Below are 24,076 nucleotides of genomic sequence, written 5' to 3'. Positions count from 1 at the left end.
ATGGCCCTTCTTTTCACTGCATCTGTATCTTTGGGGTAAATACCCAGCAGTGCAATTGCAGGGTCATAGGGAAGCTCTATTTCTAATTTCTTAAGGAATCTCCACACTGTGTTTGAACCTTAAACAAATGCACCATGTTGTGTACTGTTTCTTTCACTCAATATGTTTATAAATCTCCTCCATGGGTAACAGCAGTTCATCCATTCTCATTCTGTGTATCATTGGATTGCACAGATATATATAACTTATGTAATTATTCTACTATGGGTGGACATTTTCACTGTTTCCAAACAGAAACTGCTGGCTTCTAGGTTATGCACATATTCAGTTTTCTTAGGAACTGCCAGTTTTCCAAAGTAGTATACCAATTTACATCCTCACCAGCAGCATTGAAGAGAGTTCCAATTATGTCACATCTCCTGATTTTAACTTGTACTTATGCTATGTTTATTGGCCACTTGGATATTCTCTTTTTTGGAGTACCTGTTCAAGTCTCTGACCCATTTTTAGAATTCTAACCAATAAATATATAAGGAATGATTAGATTGGAAAATCCTTATTTTGTTATCACAGTAATTATTAACTCAGGAAAGAATCATCAAAAGATGTTAAAAATTAGTGAGTGCAATTTAACGAAAAACAAGATGTGTATATAGTCTCAAAATATCTCCACTTAAAATACTTTTAGTTACAAAGAGGAAAATGGGGGCGCCTGGGTGGCTCAGTGGTTTAGGCTGCTGCCTTCGGCTCAGGTCATGATCTCGGGGTCCTGGGATCGAGTCCCGCGTCGGGCTCTCTGCTCTGCAGGGAGCCTGCTTCCCTCTCACTCTCTCTGCCTACTTGTGATCTCTCTCTGTCAAATAAGTAAATAAAAAAAAAAAAAATCTTAAAAAAAAAAAAAAAAACCACTTCTTTGGTATTCCTGCCAAAAATGCATTGTCTGAATCTATTCATGAGGAAACATTAACTGAACCCAGTATAGTTACATTCTACTTAGTAGCAAGCTTGTACTCTTCAAAATGTCAGGGTCATAAAATAAAAAGTCAAGGTAATGAACTATTTGGGATTTCAAAAGACGAGAGTGACATGATAACTAACGTACTGTGTTTTCCTGGATTGGGTCATGGGCCAGAAAAAACTTTTTTTGTTGTTGTTACAAAAAATAGTATTAGGAAAATTGGTGAGATTTAGTAAGGTCTATACATTAGATTAGATAATATATCCCAGTTTTGGTAATTTTACTATGTCATGTAAGTGGCTTGTCCTTTAAAAATACACACTGAAGTATTTTAGTGATAAAGAGATATCATGTCTTACTCTTTAATGGTTCAGGAAAGTAATATAGATAGAGTGGCATTAATAAAACAAATGTGATAAAATGTAAATAATTACAAATCTTTTTGAAGGTGATACAGGAATTCTTTCTCTTTTTTGCAACTTCTCTAGAAGTCTAAAATTATTTCAAAATAAAAGACTACCAAAAAGAGAGGAAATTCCTGGTTTGTTAAGAGTTTTAAATCGTGAATGAATGTTGAATTTTATCTAATTCTTTTCTGTATCTACAAGGATGAATGTATGTATTTTCTTTTATACTATTAATTGCATGTATAAAGAGATTTTAGTGTTAAACCAACCTCTAATGCTTGAAGTAAACACAATTTTATGTTTAATATATTACTGGGTTTGTTTTGCTGATATTTAATTTAGAAGTTCTTTCATCTTTTTTTTTTTTTAAGATTTGCTTATTTTACAGAGAGAGTGGAGGGAGGGACAGAGGAAGAGGGAGAGAGAATCTCAAGCAGATGCCCTGCTGAGTATGGAACCTAACACGGGGCTCAATCTCATGACCCTGACATCATGACCTGAGCCAAAATCAAGAGTTGGATGCTTAGCCAACTGGTCTACCCAAGTGTCCCCAGAAGTTTTTTCATCTTTGATAACAGATAGACTGGTCTGTAATTTTCCTTTCTTGTAATGACCTTCTCAGGTTTGGGGATCAACATTTTATTGACCTCATAAAATATGCTGACATTTCCTTTTTCTGTTCTCTGAAAGAGTTTATATACAACTGGTGTTACTTCTTCCTTAAGTATTGGGAAGGATACACTGGTGAAATCATCAGAACACAAAGATCTATTGTATGTTGTGTACCTTTACTAATTTTCATCTCCTTATTTTTTCAGACACTCACAATATATTAAAGTCTCTTGCTGTGATTGTAGATTTATCCATTATTCCTTGCTGTTTCTGCAATTCCTTTGCTTTACATATTTTGGAGTTTATTGTTAGTTGTGTACAAAATTAGAATTGTTATAGCTCCCTGATAGGTTAATATTTTTATTGTTGTGAAATATCACACTTTATTTTTAATAATGCTTCTTTCCTTAAAGTCTACTCAAAGTCTACTTCAGGGTGTAGCTATACCATCTTACTCTGGGTTAGTGTTTGTATAAAACGTCTTTCTTTCTTTTACCTTTAACTTTTCTGTGGTATTATCTTTATTTATTTATTTATTCATTCATTCATGCATTCATTCCTCTGTCTAGGATTTTATTATTTCCCCCAATGTACCTGTTTTGGAAGATTGAGACAAAAAGGCACAAACTCACATTAAATAAACAAGGTGACCAATCAATTCTATGACGTCTGTTTTATAAAAGAGGTAGCAGTGGGAACCAACCAGAATAAGTCAGGGAGTCCCATTAGGGACTGTAAGGGAACTTGGGAAGAAATACACATGCCCACAATACTGACCCTGTCCTGACCTCTCTCTGTTTAAAGGCCAGAGCCCATCACCACCCCCATCCAGAGGCACTACAGCTCCAAATTGGGACTCTGACCATGGAAATCTGATGGAAGCAGCTGGTCTGAAGGGGCTGGTCTGAAGGGTCTTGGGTACTTCTGTGGTATTATTTTAGATTGAAACTTTTATATCTTTTGAAAAAGAACATATATATTTATTACATTATTAAATATATATATTTATTTTTTAAAGATTTATTTATTTTAGAGATAGAGCGAGCATGCACATATACACATGTGCGTGCATGAGCAGGAGTGAGGCAGCAAAAGGACAGGGACAGAATCTGAAGCAGACTACCTGCTGAGCAGAGAGCCTCATCTCACAACCCTGAGATCATGACCTGAGCCAAAATCAAGAGTCGGATGCTTAACTGACTTAGCCACCCAGGCACTCCATATATTTAAATGCACTGTGGAAATCTTTGGCTTTTAATGAAATATTATGCCTTTATATTTATGGTAAGTAATGATACATTTGGATTCAATTCTGTTTTCTATTTACCCTACTGGTTACTTGGTCCTTTTTTATTTTCTTTCTTGCCTTCTTTTGGTTTCATTAACTATTTTTTAAAAATTATTATACTATCTTCTATTTATGCATTATATTATTTATACATAATTTTATTATTCTCTTAATAGTAACCCTAGAGTTTATAATATGTACCCTTGACTTGTTTCAGCTTAGTGTTATATTTTTACTACTTCTGAGACAAGATATCCTTGCTGGCATCCTCATTGGAGGTGTATACCATTCTGATCTGTTATCTGGGAGTAGACATAGATTTTTACCATTTATGGAAACTGACTCTTGTCCGGTTCTCTCTCCTTCTGGGTTCAACAGATTCAAATTCTCCTGAAGCCAAGCCATTTCCCTTTTTTCTTTTGGAAACCTTCCTCTGCCAGATAGTTGTGTTTTCTATCTCTCTGAAGCTTTAGAAAATCACCATCTCAACTCTCCTTCTAAGCTGGAGAAGGGAAAAATATTTCTCATTTTTCTATGATAACCTTATAGACAAGAAAATGAGATACAATTTCTTAATCAACTATCCTCTCACACCTACTTATATAAGGTTTTAAATCTAATCATAATCACAGTATTTCCATGGGAAATTAATTCCAAGTTGTTACAAACACTTATCCTATAGGGAACTTTGAAAATCCAGTCTATTAATTATATATATTATCTGTATAAAAGCATTTTGCTTACTTCATTTTATTTAGGGAAAGGAAAAATTGCAGAGACCATTACTATAGGAATACTCTGGTCACTTTGTTTCAAGGTTTTGCTTCAACATTAACATTTACAAATGAGTGAAATTGAGGGAATATATGATCTCTTACCAAACTGCAAGATATTTTTGTGACTTTAATTTTCTTCACTAGGATACAAATGACATAGAGATAGAGGAGGGTAATAATAGATATAATTCCCGGGGCGCCTGGGTGGCTCAGTGGGTTAAAGCCTCTGCCTTCGGCTCAGGTCATGATCCCAGGACTGGGATCGAGCCCCACATCAGGCTCTTTTCCGCAGGGAGCCTGCTTCCTCCTCTCTCTCTGCCTGCCTCTCTGCCTAGTTGTGATTTCTCTCTGTCAAATAAATAAAATATTTAAAAAAAATAGATATAATTCCCTGAGGTATACTGTGGAGTTAAAAATGCAGTCACATACACATATGTAGGTAAGTTTTATTTTAAAGAATTGTATTTTTAGTGTTACAGTACTTAGGCCAAAGAACCACAAGACAGTAGCCTGGGTGAATAAAATATTACAAAGTTTCATAGGAAACTCTTCAGACACTATGTAGTAGCAGTTTTGACCAAACAGTTGCTGCTTTTACTAAAAGTAACTGTACTGATTTTTACATTTATCTCATTCCTCAATACCCAGCTTTTGGTTCTGAGGAGAGACAATGTAGTCCAGACCTCTTACCACTCCCTATGCTGTTTAGCTTTAATCCTGGGCTCATAGAGACGAACATTTTTCTCAGAGGTTTCGAGTATCCTGGTTGACTCAAGGACCAAACACCTTTTACAAGAGGGGCTAAGGGTAAATTAGACTCAAAGTAATTTGTTTTTCTCCAGAACCCTTTCCTGATCCCACAGACGGAACACCCTTTGTGTTTTAGTTTCCCTGGGCCACCGTTCCCATGTGTAGCCCAATAAATATTGGAATGAAGGCAGAATGATAACAAGGTATATTTTACGTGGCTATGTAGTATATCATAAGAGGAAATGCTTTTCCAAAATAATTCATAAGTTTGGCCTGGGATCATCTGAAAACTGGAAATGATCTACAACACATGTCCATAGTCATAAAACAAATTTTTTTTTAAAGATTTATTTATTTATTTATTTGTCAGGGAGAGTGAGCACAGGCAGAGGCAGAGGGAGAAGCAGGCTCCCTGCTGAGCTAGGAGCCCGATGTGGGACTCGATCCCAGGACGCTGGGGGATCATGGCCTGAACTGAAGGCAGCTGCTTAACCAACTGAGCCACCCAGGCGTCCCCATAAAACAAATTTTTTAAATCTGCTGTTACTCATAAGGGATTTTCCACACTTAATCACTCAAGAGCTGATTATCTAGAATGTGTAAAATACAAACCCATTCTTTTTTTTTTTTTTTTTCCCTTCTGCTGTCCGAGTTTTGGTCATTTCACAGCTCATTACTATCCTCTCTCTGGGAAAATAAAAGCAAATGTAGCTCCAACTAGTATTTTCAACTTTCTATATAAAGGTTTTGTAGGGAGGATAATAATTATTGGTTTATGCACCACTTTTCATTACCAAGCATTTAGTTAGGCTCCACTGGGCACTGGGGAAGAATTTTAAAAGTTCAAGACATTGTCCCTACTCCTAAGGCTCTTACAATATAATTGGAGAGACAAGGTTTGTGTACAATACAGCCAAATATTAATGCAAGGCAGTATATATTTAAACAATAACATGAAAGGATTCTGGCCATACATAGTGTATGAGAGAACTTCATTTTTTTTCTGCTCTTTCTCAGTACCTAGTAGGTAGCTTCAGCATACTCAGAAGAATGAAAGTCATTTTGATAAATTCATCATAGAATATAAGAAAAACTTACAGACCTACAGAACTTTATAGAGCATAGTATGGACTGACAAAACTATCACAGAAATTCTCAATAAGGTAGTGAGACTTGAGTTAAATATCATAGAATGGATGGAATTTCAACATGAGAAAAGGAAAAAAAAGAAATTTCTGCACAAAGGAAAAAAAAATCCAGAATTCAAGGGTTGAAGACCCCTATATACTTCTAAGTGAAATATTTCAAGCATACTGGGGATATAAAATAATACTATGAACTCACCTTTCCCACCAAATTTTGTCAAATGTTTACTTTTTGCATTATTTTTTTCTGCTCCACTTTTTCAGGGGGGAAAATACAAATTTGGCTAAAGGCTTCTGCCTATGCTGTCATTATCCTTCTTCTTCCCCAGAGGTAACAACTATCCTGAATTTGGACTTATTATTACTGTGAATGTTTTTTAAATGTTCATCACACATAGAAATATTTACTATTGTTTCATGGGTCTAAAGTTAATGCAAATGGTAGCACGCTTTATGAATCTCCTGCCACTTTATTGTTTTCACTAGATATTTTATTTTTTTAGATTGATGCATATTATAGTTCCAGTTCTAGTTCATGTATTTTAACTACCAGATAGTATTCCTCTGTGTGATCATACAACAATTTACTTAAACACTCTCAGGCTGATGAACATTTAGTTTGTTTCCAATTATTTTCCTGTTATACACAATACTTCACTGAATATGCATTTACGCATTTAAGGGAGTTTCTTGGGTATATATAGCGAAGTGGAATTGTTAGATTGTAAGATAAGGGCATCTTTCGTTTTAATAGATATTGTCAAATTGCCTTCCGATTTAATTGCATCAATTTCGTCTCTGCTCAGTAACGTGTAAGAATTCCCATCTCTTCCTTATCCTGCAATTCTGATGACCACGTCACAGGCATGGCATGGCCAGAGGACTCTGGAATCGATTCTTTCTGGAAACTTACTGTTTGTGTCGATGATGCTGAGTTAGATCTCATTATGAACCAAGCCCAGGCTTATAGGAGATACGAGTCCTTTCAGAGAGAACTGGGAAAGAGTAAGGAAAGAATGGCTGAGGATGGCATGCACATTTTTATCATTTTTACATCTCTGATATAGACCACAACCTGATTTTCAGTCAGCAAGGCTGAGCAGATGTTCAATTGACTGGAACTAATCATTAATCCTGATCTGTTTCTGGCTTTCACTTCTCTAAGTTTCAATTTCCCCATCTGTAAATTATGGATGATAATAATATAAGGAACCATTCTAAAGGTAACATAAGACAGAAATGTGAAAACATGTAGAAGCTCTAAAAAGCAATGTAAATTAAGTTATAAAAGATTTGAAAGCTGTTTTTGTGTCATGACTCTTTAGTATGACCAGATACATTTTAGCAGTTCAGAAGCATTACCAAATTTCCCATTGGCGTTTTTCTTGTGACCCTAGCAAGTCCTGGGGTCCCACATACCTTAGACTCTTCTCAGGATCACAGTAATTTTAAAAACCTATTCCAATCTTTATTTACCTTTACTGCTCTCAAAGAACATTAGAGGAATTCATTCTTGGTTACAGAGCTCCCCTTGAGTTCCATTCTATTTCCTCTAGTCTCACATAAAACCTTCAAACTCTTTCTTTAGAACCCAGTTTATTAGGCTTTGGGTCATCTCCCTTCTCCCCTTCTTCCAACACATTAAAGGCTGACTTAACTCCTTTCTGGCTAACTTACCCCCTTCTCTTCTCACTTCTCCACTCATGTCTACAATCCGCTTACCTTAAATTCCATATTGTAAATGTATCAAACTAAGACAAGCTAGAAAACCCTGCCTGAGAGAGAATAGATATTCTTATCTTAATAATCATCCTGGAATGTAAGTTCTTGTTACAGCAGTTAGTAACACTATTTTCACTTTTGAATGTTTTAAAAATAAGATTCATAAACATTTTCTCCTCCTTGTAAGTTGTTCTTTTATTTATTTTTTTTTCTTCAGAAGGGGTGTGCAGAGGAAGAGAGAGAGACTCTCAAGCAATCCTGTCGCAGGGCTTGATCTCATGACCCTATGATCTCATGACCAAAGCCAAAATCAACAGTCTGATGCTTAACCCACTGAGACACTCAGGCACCCCAAATGGTCCTTTAAAGAAGAAGAAGAAGAAGAAGAAGAAGAGGGGGAGGAGGAGGAGGAGGAGGAGGAGGAGCAGGAGAGAGGGAGAGGGGGAGGAGGAGGAAACAAAAGAGTTTGCTCATCACTGCTCTGTACTCAGACTTTTCACTTGGAGATCCCATGATTCTACCATCTTTATTTCTATGACTTGCATTTATACATCATGATGTAATCACCTTTTGCACTTCCTCAATCTATGACTGTCCTTGTGATGTCCCCTCCTTAATGAGCTTTCATCTCCTCGGACTCAATATGCTTCAAAGTGAACTCATATTTATTCCAAATTTAGCTTCCCTCAGGACTTCCACATTTCCATTGTTGGCATTTTAAGAGACATGTTTATTGTCCAGGTGTAGTATCATCAGAAGAGGAAGAGAATGGGGCCAGAGAGACTAATTAAGAGACTTGCAAACACGTAGCAGAAAACAGACTGCATTCAGATTTGCAGACATGGTGTTTTGGATTTATTTGGAATGACTGGTGAGTGCTCTTCTTAAGTGAGAGGTAACCCTAAATATTGGCATCAGCAACCTAAAAGTGTTACACATTCTGGCATTAACTTTCATATGGGGACTGGGGAGATGGGGTAACTGGGTGATGGGCATTAAGGAGGGCACGAGATGTAATGAGCACTGGGTGTTACATAAGACTGACAAATCACCAAGCTCTACCTCTGAAACTAATACCATACTATATGTTAATTAACTGAATTTAAATTAAAAAAAAGTTCATATAAACATTTTCAGATATTGGCTCCCAGTTAACAGTTTTGAGGTTGACACAGAGAAAGACTGCCTGTATGCAGCACCACATTTATGCTTGAAAAAGGCTATTCACAAATTTCATATAGTGGCTTAGCAATTTATTAATAAAATACAAAGCAGCAGGGAAATGTTCAGGAGTTTCCTTCCCTTTATGATACCATCAACACATGTTTAAACTATTCTGATGGTATCAGATGTTTAGCTGGGAATGTTCATACTACCAGATGAGTCCTGATTTAAATATATATACATATATGTATGTGTGTATATGTGTATAGCATATATGCTATATATATGTATATATACACACATACATATATGTATATATATTTAAATCAGGACTCATCTGGTAGTGTGTATATATATATATACACATACATATATATATGTGTGTGTGTGTGTGTATGTATATATATATATATTTTTTTTTTTTTTAAGTATCTTTAAGCAACCCAGATGATCACATTCCAGACAGAAGTTTTGACTCTAATACTGAGAAGAGGCATACCTTGATCCAAATGGGCTTTGCTATGGGCTCAGACCCAGCAAATGGATCCATCCCTGGGGCAGTGATCTGAGTCAGTCTGAGATTTGGGTTATCTTTACATCACCTTGAACTATGAGTAGGGAGTAAGGAAAAATGGAAAACTCTTGGCATGTTATTTGGATTATTTAAGAGCTTTTACTTCTATTTTTTGTCTGTTTTGATCAAGAAAACAAAGCTTCGGTCCAGGTTTAAACCAAATTAGAGAATTTTTTTTTTCCCAAAGTGATGAACTTTCTAGATCTATAAGCAGATTGATTTACTACAGGTTTTGTTGGGAGTAGGGGTTGGAGTCCTCCTAAGGCAGTAAGAGTAAATAGAATAAAATAAAACTTCTTAAAAAAAAAAAAAAAGAGGCCAGCAGGATAACACTCTGGGCAGTAATCTACTTGGGAAACAGGGTTATGTAACCACATTTATTCTGGACCAACTTGATCTGGTCCAACAGTGGCCTCACTCTGTATTTGGGGACAAAGGTACAGGACAACACCCTTTAACTGGGAGAATATAAGGGGAACTGTAGGCTAGATATTATGTAAAAGGGAACCAGGCAAACACTATGCTCTAATCGATCATGATAAAAGATTAATAAAATCAGGAGTTTCATCAATAAAATTATCTCAGCAGCTCTTAGTCTCTTGCTGTCTTTATTTGACCTGTACTTCCTTGTAATCCTTTGATACATTGTTGCCTATTTTTTACACAGTCTGCACCCCTCCACATGCCTTTAAGTCTAAAAAGGCATCAGTTACCTACAGTGCTAGCAAAAGCACCCCCTCAGAATCCTGGGCTTCTCAAGAAGACTGGAAGTTCTTGTCTATCTTTGGTCTGATTTGTGTTTGCAAGATGTCGCCTGGAAGCAATATTGGGTAGAGATACTCTGTGCCCTGTTTTGTTCATGGTGTTGTTATATATATATGGCCTGGTGATAAGAAGATGGTATCTGGTTTGATCAACTGCTGGCAAGGCAGGAATGTTATAGTAGGATGCACAAGACCAGTTTCCTCACCCGGAGTTTTAGGACAAGGAGGGTTCAAGAGCACCTCTCATGATCTGATTCAGAAGGGAGCAAATATGGATTTTGGAGATTTAAAAATCAGGACCCAGGGGCCAGGTTGAACTTGAGGATTATATAAACTGAATGGCATCCCCTGATGTTGAACAGTGCCGTGGCCCTGGGTTTTTTGTGGCTATAAAAAAACAGAATCAAAGTGTAGACTATAATAGAGTGTTCAGATTACAGGTAGTTATAATCTCCCCATAGTCAACGTTGACCAGACTGTATCTGGCATACTGAACTCACTTCCTCGTGCCGGAGTTTAAAAAATTATTAACAAATTCAGTGACTTCATAATGAGGGAGTCTGGATGAGACGTATGAAGATGACAATGTATAACAAAAAGTTGAAGAGGATTTGGGAGAATATAACTAAGAGGAGAAACAATTGCAGAAGAGGAACTATGAGTTTCAATGGTTAGATTAGCACTGACCTCCATAATGACAGATCTGATGAAACTTTTCTGTCTCCCTCCTACTTAGTCTCTTTCTGGCATTTAACACAGCTTGATCACTCTCTTAAAAGTCCCTCCTTTGCTGCATTGATATCAATTGTACTAGTTCAGCAGATGGTAAAATTGAACTCAAAATGCAAAAATGCACCTGTGAAGGATAAAGAGGAAAGGGAGCCAGAGTAGGAAGGAAGACTCTCAGACTGCAGTGCATGCCTTCATACTTGTGAAAGGAGAGAAAGAAGGAAGAAGGACTGGGTAGAAAGAGCCTCTGTCTGTAGGGAAGTTCTAAGACTAACTCAGTGATGCCAGTGGGGTGCCCCAGAGCAAAGATTGCCCATTAGAGGAAATTGCATTGGGCAGGAATGGCTGGTTGTGTTCAGTCCTTGGTTGGGAGCCTCTGGGGGAGACTGAGACCTCTCCATGAAGGCTACGATGGATCCCAAAGCATGGAAGCTAGAGGCTGTCTGTGGTTCTCACTCCTTACAGCACGTGCTTCCTTGAAGGGAGTCCTAAGTGGCGAACTCCTATGGCTCCCATATCATACCATTTCCACATATCATATATGAGCCCACCTTCCTAGTCTCCTTTGCTAGATTCTCTGCCTCTGCTCACAGTCTAAATGTTGGGGGTTTCTAAGAACCCATTTTCTGCCCAATCCATTTATTTCCCCTCTGAAAATTCATCTCAACCCACAATTCAAATACATGACTGAATGTTGATGCCAAGGCCATATGTTAACTCAGACCATCATTTTCTCCTACCTGGACTGGCCTCTGAACTATTTTCCTAACTCATCTCCAGTCCTGCCACCTGAGTCCAATTCATTCTCCACCTGCAGCTGGTGGAGTATCTCTAAGGAGCAAATGAGATCATGCTACTCCTGTGCTGAAAATCCACCAACAGCACCCTTTTGTTCTCAAGAAGAAATGCAAATTATTTAATATAATTTCCATGCTCCTTCATGGACTGGTCCCTGCTTACCCCAGTGGCCTCATCTGTTATTCTCCTGAAACAGAACACCTTCGTTTCTTTGAATGTAACCACTATACCGTTGGTATGGAGTATACCTTCTTGCTTGACTAACTACTTGTCTTTTAAGTCTCAGCCTAGAGGATCCTTCCTCTGTGAAGACCTCCACAACCTGCAAAGACTAGATTTGGTCCCCTTCTATGTGACCCCAGGATCTATGTGATAAAGAGCAGGTGGTCTCTTGGCTGTGCATGTACAGAGAACGGTGAAACCCTCTCCAAGCACTGGAAGTAAGAGGGACAATATTCTACATGTCAGAAATTGTCTCAGGCAATATTCTATATGAGATGGAAAGGAATACTAGGATAAACAGTTTGGTGTGGGTGACAGTTCTCTCAAGGACACAATAGACAGACATTCTCAATCCAGTCACTCCCACACCCCCACCTCAGCCCAACTCTAGACATTGGGAAATATGTGTGGCTATTTTTGTGATTGATGTCAGTGCAGCTGGGAGCAGTGCTGAAGCAGAGGACAGTCCCACACAAGGAAGAATTGTCCTACCCAAAATGCTAATAAAACCTCCATTGAGAAACACAGCGCTGGGACATATGCAAATCTGGGAGCAGAATTGAATTGCTCAGAATATCAGGGTGGAACCTGAAAGCTGACACTGAGGATGTCCATCTCCACCAGCTCCCCATACAGAACTCCACTTGACCTGTAAATAAATGTTGAATACACGACTTTAAAAAAAAATATATATATATATATATGAAATTAAAAAATATATCATGGCCTGAAAAAGAGCCAAATTATTAACCTAAGCAGCACCTAATATCTCCTTCTGGCTCTGTATCCCTGCACCTCAGTACTCATCTCCTTGTAACGGAATTATCTGAGAATTTGTCTGCAGCCCGACTTGAATTCAGGGACCATGCTCTGTTGCACTAATATAGTGTTTGGCACCTAATAGATAATAAATATTCCTAAACTTTGATATTTAAAAATTAGCCTTGACATCTTTTCTAAGTTTCAACTCTATTTTTTGTCACTAATTTTATATTTCTAGTTGAGCGTTTCAACCTTAACAGATAGGAAACGGAATTATTTACTTTGACCCAACCCTAAAATCTTCCCCCAGATAACCCTAATACCTCCTACTATGGCAAATGCTATCATCCTCTTGAGACCTTCCCATTGGAAAGTCTATATGTCACCCATTGTTTGCCTGCTTCCTCACACCACCAAACCTTCTTCAATTCCACCTTCTAATGATCTTCTCTCTGTCCTCAGCATCCCTGGCCTTAAATCAGGTTTTCTTATATATGTTATCACATTTGTTTCCTAATACCTCTATTCCCAACCCCATGACTGCCACCCTTCAAAATATTCTAAAATAGGGGCTGGGAGACTGGGTTAAATACGTGATGGGGCTAAGGAATATACTTGTTGTGATGAGCATCAAGGGATGAATGGAATGGTTGAATCACTATATTGTACACCTGAAACCAATATAACACTAAAAAAAATAGTTACACCAAAAAAGGTAAAAAAAAAAAAGTTCTAAAACACACTACAAATAATAGTAATTAATACTTTGTGGGCTTGTTGTGGTCTAGGAGCTGCTGACTTTAACATGTATTTTATTTATTCTTAAAAATTTATTTATTTGAGAGGGAGAGGGTAAACGAACATGGGGGGGGGGGGCAGAAGGAGACAATCTCAAGCCAGCTTCCTGCTGAGGATGGAGCCTGACACTGGGCTTGATCCCACAACCCAGGAGATCACGACCTGAGCTGAAACCAAGAGTTGGATGCTTAACCAACTGAGCCACCCAGGCACCCCTTAACATGTATTTTAGTTTTGACTCCATAACAGCCCCATTTTGAAATAACTTCCCAAGGTCATTCAGAAGGGGACAAGGAGAAAAGTTAGGAATCCCAGTAGCCTGACTTAGTGCTGTGCTAGGCCAGGTTGTATAACATCCTGGAACTTTCTGTCACTGCTTCACATATGTCTGGGTCTGATTCTCCTCCTCTTTAGGGTCTTTTTTGAGCTAAGGCTTGCTCGGTATTCCTTTCCCAGAGCTGTTGGCAAACTGAAATGTGAGTGGTGATTATGAGGTCAGTAAACCAAAGAAGTGGATCTGATGGGTGGTTAGACAAGAAGTCTTGAGGCTAAAACACAGAGTTGGTACAGAGACTAAAGAATCCCTAAGCCACAGACCCATAAAGGATGGACCAAGAGAAGGGTGATCTGGATACACTGTCTATTTTAGCCTTTACCTGTTCCCTACAATGTGATGCTTACATGGGTGGGAGCTTTAAGGGGCTAGGGCTACGTGGCCAGCCTGAAGTGTATGACTTCCCCTTCATTTCTCAGGCTAACTGCAACACATTCTTTAAGATTTTTCTTTAGGAACCTCCCTGTATTTTCCTGTCTGCTTTCCTGCCCCTTTTCCGTGCTTCTCACAGTTTTGTGAGACTGCAAACTCCCCAATGGCAGGCACTGTGGTTTTCTTCTCTGTAAATTCTATTTAATAATATTTAATATTTAATATAGAATTATTAAATAGAACAATATATAATATATAATAATATATGTTATTAATATTATTAATATATTAATAATATAATATATAATAAATATTAAATATTAAATTTAATAATTGTTGACTCTAAATGCATGACAAGGAGGCAGATTTTAGCTAAGCATAAGATAACTTTTATTTTATTTTTTTAAAGATTTTATTTATTTGAGATGGGGGGAGGGGCAGACAGAGAGGGAGAAGAAGACTCCCCACTGAACAGGGAGCCCAATGTGAATCAGTATCCCAGGACCCTGGGATCATGACCTGAGCTGGAGGCAGATGCTTACCCGACTGAACCATCCAGGTGCCCCAGCATAAGAGAAATTTTTAAAAGTATACTATTTAAAGTATAGATTAGTGGTTAAGTATAGATTAGAGTATATATTAGTGGTTAGTATAGATTCTGGCCTTCTGGGGGGCCCTGCTAAGCAGGGAATCTGCATCGCTCTCTGCCCCTCCCCGCCTTGTGCTTGTTTGCCCTCAAATAAATAAATAAATCTTAAAAAAAAAAGTTTCTGGCCTTCATGTCTTACCTCTGTTCAAATTTCAGATTTTTGTTACATTGAGACAGCTTAATCTGCCTGTACCTCAAAAAATTATGATAATAAAACCTATGTCATCAAGTTGTTGTGAGAATTAAATGAGATAACACATGGGAAGTACTTGGCTCAGTTCCTGGCACCTTGTAAGCACCTGGTAATGTTAGCTATCACTATTGTTTTTATTATTGTTATGATCGCTCACTAGCACAATCTCAAACACAGTGTGTGGCTTTTGGAAGCAGTGCGTTTCCTTTTCCTGAAGGTATTCACGTAGCAGTAAATTCAGGCGAGATGCTGTAGAAGCAGTTCTTGAATTGAAAAGATTAGATGACTTCTAAGGATGCTTCTAATCATAGAAGAGGGAAGCTATTTCTCGGATTCAAAGAAAGTGTGATCATTAGTGTTACTTCTAGCAAAGTTGAGCATTGGGAAGAGGAAAAACAAAGACATCAGATTTGGCATCTGCATGTATATATTACAAAGAACAAAATATTTTATTCTTCGTGAGCAGTTAATTGCAAAAGCCCTTTTATTTATGCTGTAACCCACATGGCAAATCCGGCCCTTACATGAAAATCAATCCTTTTTCAAAAGGAATAGCTTGGTCCTGCCAAAATTGGAACAAACAAAACCTTAAAGACTCGTTTGAGCCCTACTGAAATGTCTTTTCCCCTTGAAAGAAATCTATTAGTGATGCAAATGCCAAGTTATCTGCACAGATGATAATCCTAGCAAACAAAACAGTGAAACCATTACCAGGTTCTCATGCTGAGAATTTGGCTTTCCAGCATTAAAAAGGCAGAGAAAGAGAGCAGAACTGATTCCTATTTGGGATAGTTTATTAGGTCTGCTTATCTGAATCCTGGACTAATTATTCTCATGTTTGGCTTAAAGAGGCCAAACAATTCTCCAAATGTGGACAAGCTGAAGAAAGACCTGCAGTCCGGGTCCCCAGCAAGTGCCGTAAACAGAGAAAAGCAGAAATGGAATAACATTTATATTCAGGAGTTTAATTCTCAAGATACCTGAGCCTTAAGGTGAGATCTAGCTAGAAGAAATCCAATGATAAGCACTCACGTGGTAGTAACTTAAGTCATGAGCACATATTACTGATGCTTTAATTAAAAATTAGACAACTGGGGGCGCCTGGGTGGCTCAGTGGGTTGAAGCCTCTGTCTTCGGCTCAGGTTATGATCCTGGGGTCCTGAGATTGAGCAGCCTATCCGGCTCTCTGCTCAGCAGGGAGCCTGCTTCCCCCCTTTCTCTCTCTGCCTGCCTCTCTCCCTATTTGTCATCTCTGTCAAATAAATAAATAAAATCTTAAAAAAAAATTAGACAATTGGAAGGCTACTTGTATAGGTGAAGAGATGGTCATTTTCCAACATCTTCTAGTCAATACCCACTCAGATAAACAATTTGAGAACTTCATATGCAATCTTACTGTAGGCAAAAGGACTGAAAACAAAAATGTATGAGACGGTTAACTCTAAGTATAGTGGCTTGACTATTATTTGATTATACTTATTTTATTCTTAAGTTTGATAAGGCCTAGTTTCTCAGGAGCCACCAGGCAATTGGGAACACTAGTGGTCAGAATGTGTGGTGCCTGTGAATATTAGGAAGGTATTTCTGAAGCAAAACTCAAGATGGTATCATCCAAGCGGCCATCACCTATTTGATTAAAGCTTTTGGAAATGCCTAGCGGGCAATGGGCAGTTTCTTGAGAACAGAAAATTAACCCTCCACTTCTTGGACAAGTATTAACAGTTGAGCTGGTGTCCACATAGATCGGATGGAATGCTCACAATCCGGGTCTCACGCCGGGTGGGGCTCTAGGGGGGTAAACTAAAGAGCTTCCGCCTCATCATGTGTTTACATTTCAGGTGCAGGATGAATCTTGCTCACGCTCCACCCTCCACCACCTCTCCTTTGTAAGGTTGCTCCACGGCTTGCACTATCCCCGCCCGGGTCTTTGATAATCCAGCGTCTCCACAGAAGGTCAATCACTGCTTCAGTTCTAAACTCTATGCTTGCTTCCCACGCCCTCCACTCGGGCTGGTGGGCGGCCGCTCAGCGTGTTTCCCCCACCCCCCCGAGTTTCCCATGCCCTATCCACCCCACACGCCTCCTGGCTGCTCTCCAGGCCTGCCCTCTTTTGCACCCCGGCAGGCCAGCTCCAAGGCCGCCTGACCGGTATCAAAGCAAGCACCTTCCTCAGGGCTACCCCTTCTCCGCAGTCCCAGAAAGTGCCTGGTAATCGGCTGTGTCCTGTGTGTAGGTGCTTCTGAAAATAAGCTGGGGACACTGGCTGCCTTGCAAATTAAAACTACACTACCTGCATAAGGTCGGGACGTGATACAGCAACGTCCAACTTTGCCGTTCGGGGAATCAGAAGGGAATACGAGCTACTTTCACCCTTCACCCCCCCCCCCCCCACCTTCCCCCACCCCCAACCCACCGCGGACCCCGGGGCAGTCACGCCTGCCCAGCAAGACTTGGCCGCTGTCCAGTGCGGGTCGGTGGCCCGGGAACACCGCGCGAGTTCAGGGTCCGGTGCTGCAGGGCCGCCCTCCCACGCCCGGGAGGCGCGCGGAGCCGGAGCGCGCACGGAGCCGCACGCGCGCGGGGCCGAAGAGTGCTCCCTCCGGGATCGCGGCTGCGCAGTCGGGCGGGAGCCGGGAAAAGGGGGAGGAGGGTGGAGGAGCCGGAGTAAGGGGAGGGGGAGGAGCGGCGAAAGCGGAAGCCATGTTGGAGTTGCACCCTGAGCGAGGGGCTGCGAGTGTTCTCCTCTCCTTGTGGGTGTGACCCGGGTTCGGCTCGGCTGCGGGCTGCGGGGGCGGGGACGGTTAGCCCGGGCGGCGGCGGCGGCGGCGGCGGCGGCGTGAGAGGAGCGGGGGCGGCGGCCGCAGCGTGGAGCCGGGCGATTGTGACCACCGGGGGAGCAGGGGGCCGGCCGCGGCTCCCACTCTCCGTGTGGCCCCCTGAGCGCCCCCCCTCCCCTGCCCGGGAGGGAGGCGGGGGGCACCCGGGGCCCGCCATGAACCCCGGCTTCGATCTGTCCCGCCGGAATCCGCAGGAGGACTTCGAACTGATTCAGCGCATCGGCAGCGGCACCTACGGCGACGTCTACAAGGTAAGGGCGAGGGGCCGCGCGCCGGCGAGGCCGCCGGGTCGGGACCCGCCGCGGGGAGGGCGGGGGGCGCCGCCGCCGTCTGGGCGCCCGCGTCTGCGCTTCCCCTCTGCAGGAGACGCGGGCGCCGGGGAGCTGGGGGGGTGGGGGGGGGTGGGGAGGAGCGGGCGACCGAGGCTTCGCTGCCTGGGAACGAACAAAGGGCCAAACGGGTAACCCCGAGACCTCGGAGCCCTTACCTGAGTGCTCCCCTTGGACGCGCGGTGCGGGGGAAGGGCTGGACGCGAGCGGGCCGCTCTGCTCAGCACAGCGCCGAGAGGGTCTGGCCGTTTGTTGCATTGGCAGGATCAGTGCGACGAACCAGACCGCGGGGATTTGGCGTATGTCAGACCTGTATTCGTCAGATGGACCTGGGACGGTCCGCTGTAGGTCTGGCACTGCAGACCACCGGGCGGGACGGCAGTTACTACACGGGGCAGCCTCCACCCACAGCCCCCCAACCTTTCACCTCTTAGCATCCGCGTACTATCTTCTTTTGATTTTCCGAGTATTGACTTTCGTTTGTAAAAGATATCTAGTTAGTATGATCCCCCCCACCCCCGGTTTGGAGGAAGAAGCAACTTTGTTTCTTCCTAATCTAATTGGACTATGATGCCTCATTAAACTTGCTTTTGTCGATGACACATAAAATTAAGCCCCCCCCCCTTTTTTAAGTGAATTGAATACTCAGGAAAGTATTTGACTAGGTTTGAATAAGTTAGAATTCAAAGTCCATTAGCAGCGCAGCATTCCTGTTGTAGACGGACCCCTTCTAAATGTGGGAGATAAATCACTGTTCCCTGGCCAGTTCAACTCTTGGCCTCGCAGAGACTGCCAAGAAGCGAATAGTGCCAAATGTGGCAGCAGTCTTGATTTAGTTGTGTATCTTCTTACTGGTGACTGAAGTGGAACTCGTCCTGTTTCACATAACATCTGAGGATGCACAGAGAAAATTTTACTTTGGAAAGTTTAGTTGTAACTAAACTTTCTGCTCATGTTTAAGCAGTAGGGTTTTTGCTTTTACTTAGTGCAAGATGTATGGTGACTCACAGTGCAGCCAGGATTCTGCATTAGTCTTGTTTTGTGGATGATTTTGCTGCCTGTCATCATTTGTCTCATCAGTTTTGCTTATAAGATAACACAGGTGTTTTGTGTACACCTATTATGTATAAAGTACTGGACTTTGAAGTACTTGGGTTGTAGCAGGTAGGAAAAGGTAGACATATTCCTAAGTCTTACCTGGAGTTTAAAGGGGGGGGGGGGGGCAACCACTTAGATTATTTTATTGCCGTTTATTTTGTGCTGCCCAGGAGAAAAGAGGATTAAGATTAGGGTTAGGAGAGCATGTAACAGGAGGAGCTGATCTCCTTTTGGGAGTCAGAGGCAATGGGGAGAGAAGATTATGCCAGAAAGAGGGAGCATAATCTGTGAAGGCTGTGAGGCCCAAGGAACGGGGTAAGGATTTGAAAGGCCTCAGTGGCTTGAGCAGCCAGAGAAAGAGAATGGCCTTAGATTTTACAGGCCCTTTAGGTCTTTAAGGTGGACAGTTTTTTCTTTAGGACAATGGGGAGCCATTGTAGAGTATTATGTAGAAGAGTAAAATTGAATTTAAAAGATCTACCTGTACTGTAGTGTAGATTGAAGGAGAAAGAATAGTTAGGCAGCAGCCATTGCAGTAGTCCAGGTAAGAATAATGACTGCTGTGTTTTGGAATTGCTGGTGATTATGAAAGTTGAAGTGAATGGATCCAAGTAGATCAGAAGTGTTAGGGGAGTCTAGTTATATTCAGTTGAAAATTTAACTAAAACTTTACTAGTGGCTAAGTCTTAGGTGGCAGTGTGTACAGTAAGTTCTTTTTGAGTTCTTTACAAAAATAATTGGTTGTGTATTTACTATATTTAGAAAAAAACAGGTGGTAGTTAAGCCACATGATTAAAAAGTAAAAAAAATTAGGGCCTGTAATTTCCTAATGACATCTAAGTGCAATACAGGTATAAGTTGATTACTCTTGTCATCCGTTTAAAGTAATGATAATGAGAACTAACATATGGAGTGCTTATTATTTGCTAGGCACTGCTCTTAAGATTTTTTCATGTATTTACTTACTCCTTATAGCAACCCTGTGAAATAGGTGCTGTTATTAACTCCATTTTGCATTTGAGGAAATTGAAGCACAAGGGATTTGTAGTAACTTGCCCAAGTTCATAAGTGGCAAAGCCACAGTTTGAACCTTACAGTTTAGAGACTGCATTTTTTATTTTATTTTACTTTGAGAGAGACCATGAGCAGGGGGAGGTGGAGAAGGAGAGGGACAAGTAGACTCCCCGCTGAGTGGGGAGCCCCACATGGACTTGATCCTAGGACTCTGAGATCATGACCTGATGCCGAAGTCAGACGCTTAACTGACTGAGCCACCCAGGAGCCGGGAGATTGCATTCTTAACAGTAGCACTGCTGACTCTGTAAAGATAGGATATGGGCATATAACATAAATTTCTCCATTGGAGAAATTGAGGCACACCTTTAGTTCAGTATGTAAGTTGTAGCCATACTCTGTATTAGAGTGGATCTTTAAGTAGTAATTGGAATACCTAACTCCTGCTGTGCAGCCAGGCCTCATTGTTTTTGTAGAGTCTGCCAAGTGGACATCAGATAATAGATGCTTGATCCCCGCCTGCCAGACTCTGCCCATACCAGGGACTCAAAGCAGAAAAACTCCATGTGGTTTTGGCATTATACCCCCTGCTTGCTAAATAACTAACCCAAGGCTTAAGCTGTTTGTACTTTTGTCTGTAATCATGTCCACGTGTAAAGATAATGGATTTTTTTGTATTTGTTTTACTGTTTTAGATTTTTCTTATTTATACAAATTGTGTTTATTAGAGAGGAGTGCATTAGAGGGTTTGTTTTCAAAAGCCAGTATGTATAATTTGCTCCTTAATTTGTGTTTAGGTGCTAAAAATGGAACAATCAGATTAAGTAAATAAGTTAAGAGACCTAATTATTTATAGTCACTCTTAGAAGGTGGGTATTTCAAGGGATTTTTATTTTAAAAACTGTGTCCTACCCAGTGTAGTAATATGCTTATCCAAGGTGTCATGGCTTAGTTAAAAAGCACTGAAGTAGAATATGGAAGATCTGGAATTTATTAGCTCTGTGGCCTCGTAAAATCATTTAGCCTCTCAGCTGTTTTGTTGTGAAGGTGTTGTTATCATCATATGCCCTTCTGTTTATGGTGTTAGATAAATGATTTGAGTTTTAATCATCCAGTAAGTTTTCAAGGCCAAAAAATATAAGTATACATTTTCTCTGCAGTATCTTAAAGTACATGGGAAATACAGTTTTAAAAAAGTCATACTTTTAAATGTCTTGTAACTGTATGGCTTTCATCTGTGAGATGAAGTGCTTGTAGCCAGGGTTACCTAGGGACCCAGGAAAAGACTAGAGAGCTCAGTGGTTGGGCCTCAGGAGGCCTGTGAAGCCCTCTGAAATTAATGGGTTTAGTATTCTGTGTGTGTGTGTGTGTGTGTGTGTGTGTGTGTGTGCGCGCTTGTAGAGATAGTTTTATAGCGTTCATTACATTTACCAAAAGGAAAAGAATGAATCATCTCTAGGTTTGTCATTTCAAAGAGTTCTCTTGGAGAAATTTGGTGGTTCTATACAAGATCACATGATCAACATCTATCAGCATTAGTAGGATTTTCACACTCATTTTTCAGTTGGATTTGCCTTATTCCTACCGCAGGTCTTGATGTTTTTCTAGACTTATTGCTAGAGATAAGCTGAAGATACTAAAACCGGAGATGGGGTAAGGCAAGGATGTTTGAAAGACCAGTTCTTACTACTGTGTTTCTAAGAAAGTATCTTGTCTAGTCTCATGACTTAAGCTGGATCCCTGTGAATGACCCCCATGCCTCCAGCTTGTGCTTCGTCCTCAGCTCCTGAGCCCATTGTCTCTACCTGACATCTTTGCAGACTACATCTGCCTCCATATGGGCCTTTCCTTGTATCCCACTTTTGTCAAAAGCTCCAGTTTTGGACAGTTTGCTAAGATTTGGGGCCTTGGAATCATTTTTTATTCTGGACAGGACTTGGTAGGCATTTCAAAATTGCTATGAGTATACTGAAGATGGAGAAGTCATATGGTAAAGAAACCTGTTTAATGTTGCTTAATCCAGCTAACTCCAAACTTACTTGACTGTGGGATTCTTTTTATTTGTAATACATATTGCTTGTCCTTAGAATTAGTGTCTTGTAGAGAACATGCTTTGGAAATGTTGATACTGATTTTATCTGTATGTGTTTGGAAACCATTCCCGTGGAAGCAGAGGCTGCAATGTTGCTAAGCTCCAAAGCCATTCACATGGTAGTCTATGTAAACAAGCTCTATGAAGGCTGACCCGAGGGAAATGGAAGATTGGGCAGTGAAATGAGGAAATTAATTTGTTCAAGCATTTAGTGAATTGTGTTGGCTTATTTGTAGTTCTGTATCTTTCAAGGTGTTCTGATTAGTATCATCAAAGACTAATTCTTTCACTGTAGTCTGTGTTTATAAGACAGGAAAATTCAGTTCTGAAACCTAACTTCTGTTAAGGAAAATGAGTATCTTAAGCATTTAGAAAAGAATGGCTGAAGGTAAAGCATGATTGTCTGGGATTATGCTTATTTTTTTGCTTTCAAGGAAGACAAAGTCTAGAGGGACCTGAGGAAAGGGTCCTAAACTTCAGAAAGCTTGTTTGAGTACTTAAGGTAAATTAAGGTAGAGTTTTCCAGCCTCAGTATTTATTTGGGATGGAAAGTGACAGTGAAACAGATTGTGGGATCATTTCTCCTGAGAACTTAAAAAAAAAAAACACAGAAGAACAGATTATCTGACTTTAACATGGATCTGATCCCTTAAAGGAAGTGCTCACCTCCAGGATTTGGTATGTATATGTATTTACCTGTGAAAGAACATCTAATATGTTGTTTTGCATGGAGAGTGAATAGTTGCTGGTTCTCTCTTAAGAGTACATTGAACAGGGGCGCCTGGGTGGCTCAGTGGGTTAAGCCGCTGCCTTCGGCTCAGGTCATGATCTCAGGGTCCTGGGATCGAGTCCCACATCGGGCTCTCTACTCGGCGGGGAGCCTGCTTCCCTCTCTCTCTCTCTGCCTGCCTCTCTGCCTACTTGTGATCTCCTGTCTCTCGCTGTCAAATAAATAAATAAAAATAAAAAAAAAATCTTAAAAAAAAAAAAAGAGTACATTGAACAACCATCCTACACTGAATAGCTATAAAATGGAAGGAAATGTGTTAAAGACTGAGAGGAGGAGCAAAAATGACAAGACTTGGCACTTGGTATTCATAAGGACATAAAAATGTGTACCTACTTTTAGCTATCATAGTTTGAGATCAAAACCTTGTTGATTTCTTCTTTTGTAGCATGTTAACACTTACTGGCTGAGAGATTGTCTAGACACTCCATAATTTGGATAACCGACCTCTCTGTAGCTTAGCAGAGTGGTTTAAGAGCTGGGCTCTGGAGTCAGACTGCCTGGTTTCACCACCATTAGCTTACTTTACTTACTTAACTTCACCACCATTAGATTACTTTAATCCTTTCCTTTGTGCCTCAGTTTATTCAACTGTAAAGAGGAGATGCTTAGAATGTTGTTTAGGACTATGCCTGACACATAATACTCTGTAATCATTGATTGCTGTGGTATCACTTATTATTATATATTTCTCCTGCTACTGTCCTTGCTTCTCATGCTCCTGCCTCAGGGTTTTTGTACTTGGTGTTCTGGGCCTGAATTCTGCCCTCCTCCAATAGCTGTATGGTTTGCTTCTTCATTTCCCTTGGGTCTCAGCTCAGGTGTCACCTTTAATGTGTTTGTTCCTTATCACCCTGCAGGAAACCGAACCCTACTCTCATTTTCTGTCTTTAGCAGGGATA

At 40.6% G+C, this 24,076-nt stretch overlaps 1 protein-coding gene, 1 non-coding gene and 1 pseudogene across 12 annotated transcripts in view; 2 read left to right on the top strand and 1 right to left on the bottom strand.

Annotated features, from left to right (window-relative positions):
- The window catches only part of LOC123925650, a 33,454-nt pseudogene extending 16,292 nt beyond the window's left edge, over positions 1-17,162 (top strand).
- Positions 5,800-5,874, bottom strand: LOC123926271. The gene has a single exon (XR_006815199.1). It is a non-coding gene; the product is annotated as a small nucleolar RNA SNORD59 (small nucleolar RNA).
- Positions 17,163-17,709: 547 nt separating the features above from the next.
- The window catches only part of MAP4K3 (mitogen-activated protein kinase kinase kinase kinase 3), a 192,214-nt gene continuing 185,847 nt past the window's right edge, over positions 17,710-24,076 (top strand). For all 11 annotated transcript variants that reach the window (XR_006815104.1, XM_045979494.1, XM_045979492.1 and 8 more), the window contains exon 1: positions 17,710-18,105. Coding sequence is in view for 10 of the 11 variants with exons in the window: in XM_045979494.1 (XP_045835450.1) it covers positions 18,010-18,105 (96 nt within the window). In the remaining variant the exon portion in view is untranslated. The remainder of the gene's footprint in view (positions 18,106-24,076) is intronic.

Source organism: Meles meles, chromosome 15, assembly GCF_922984935.1.
Source record: "Meles meles chromosome 15, mMelMel3.1 paternal haplotype, whole genome shotgun sequence".
Lineage (NCBI taxonomy): Eukaryota > Metazoa > Chordata > Mammalia > Carnivora > Mustelidae > Meles > Meles meles.
The sequence above is the reverse complement of the archived record's forward strand: the minus strand, read 5'-3'. Positions and strand labels throughout refer to the sequence as shown.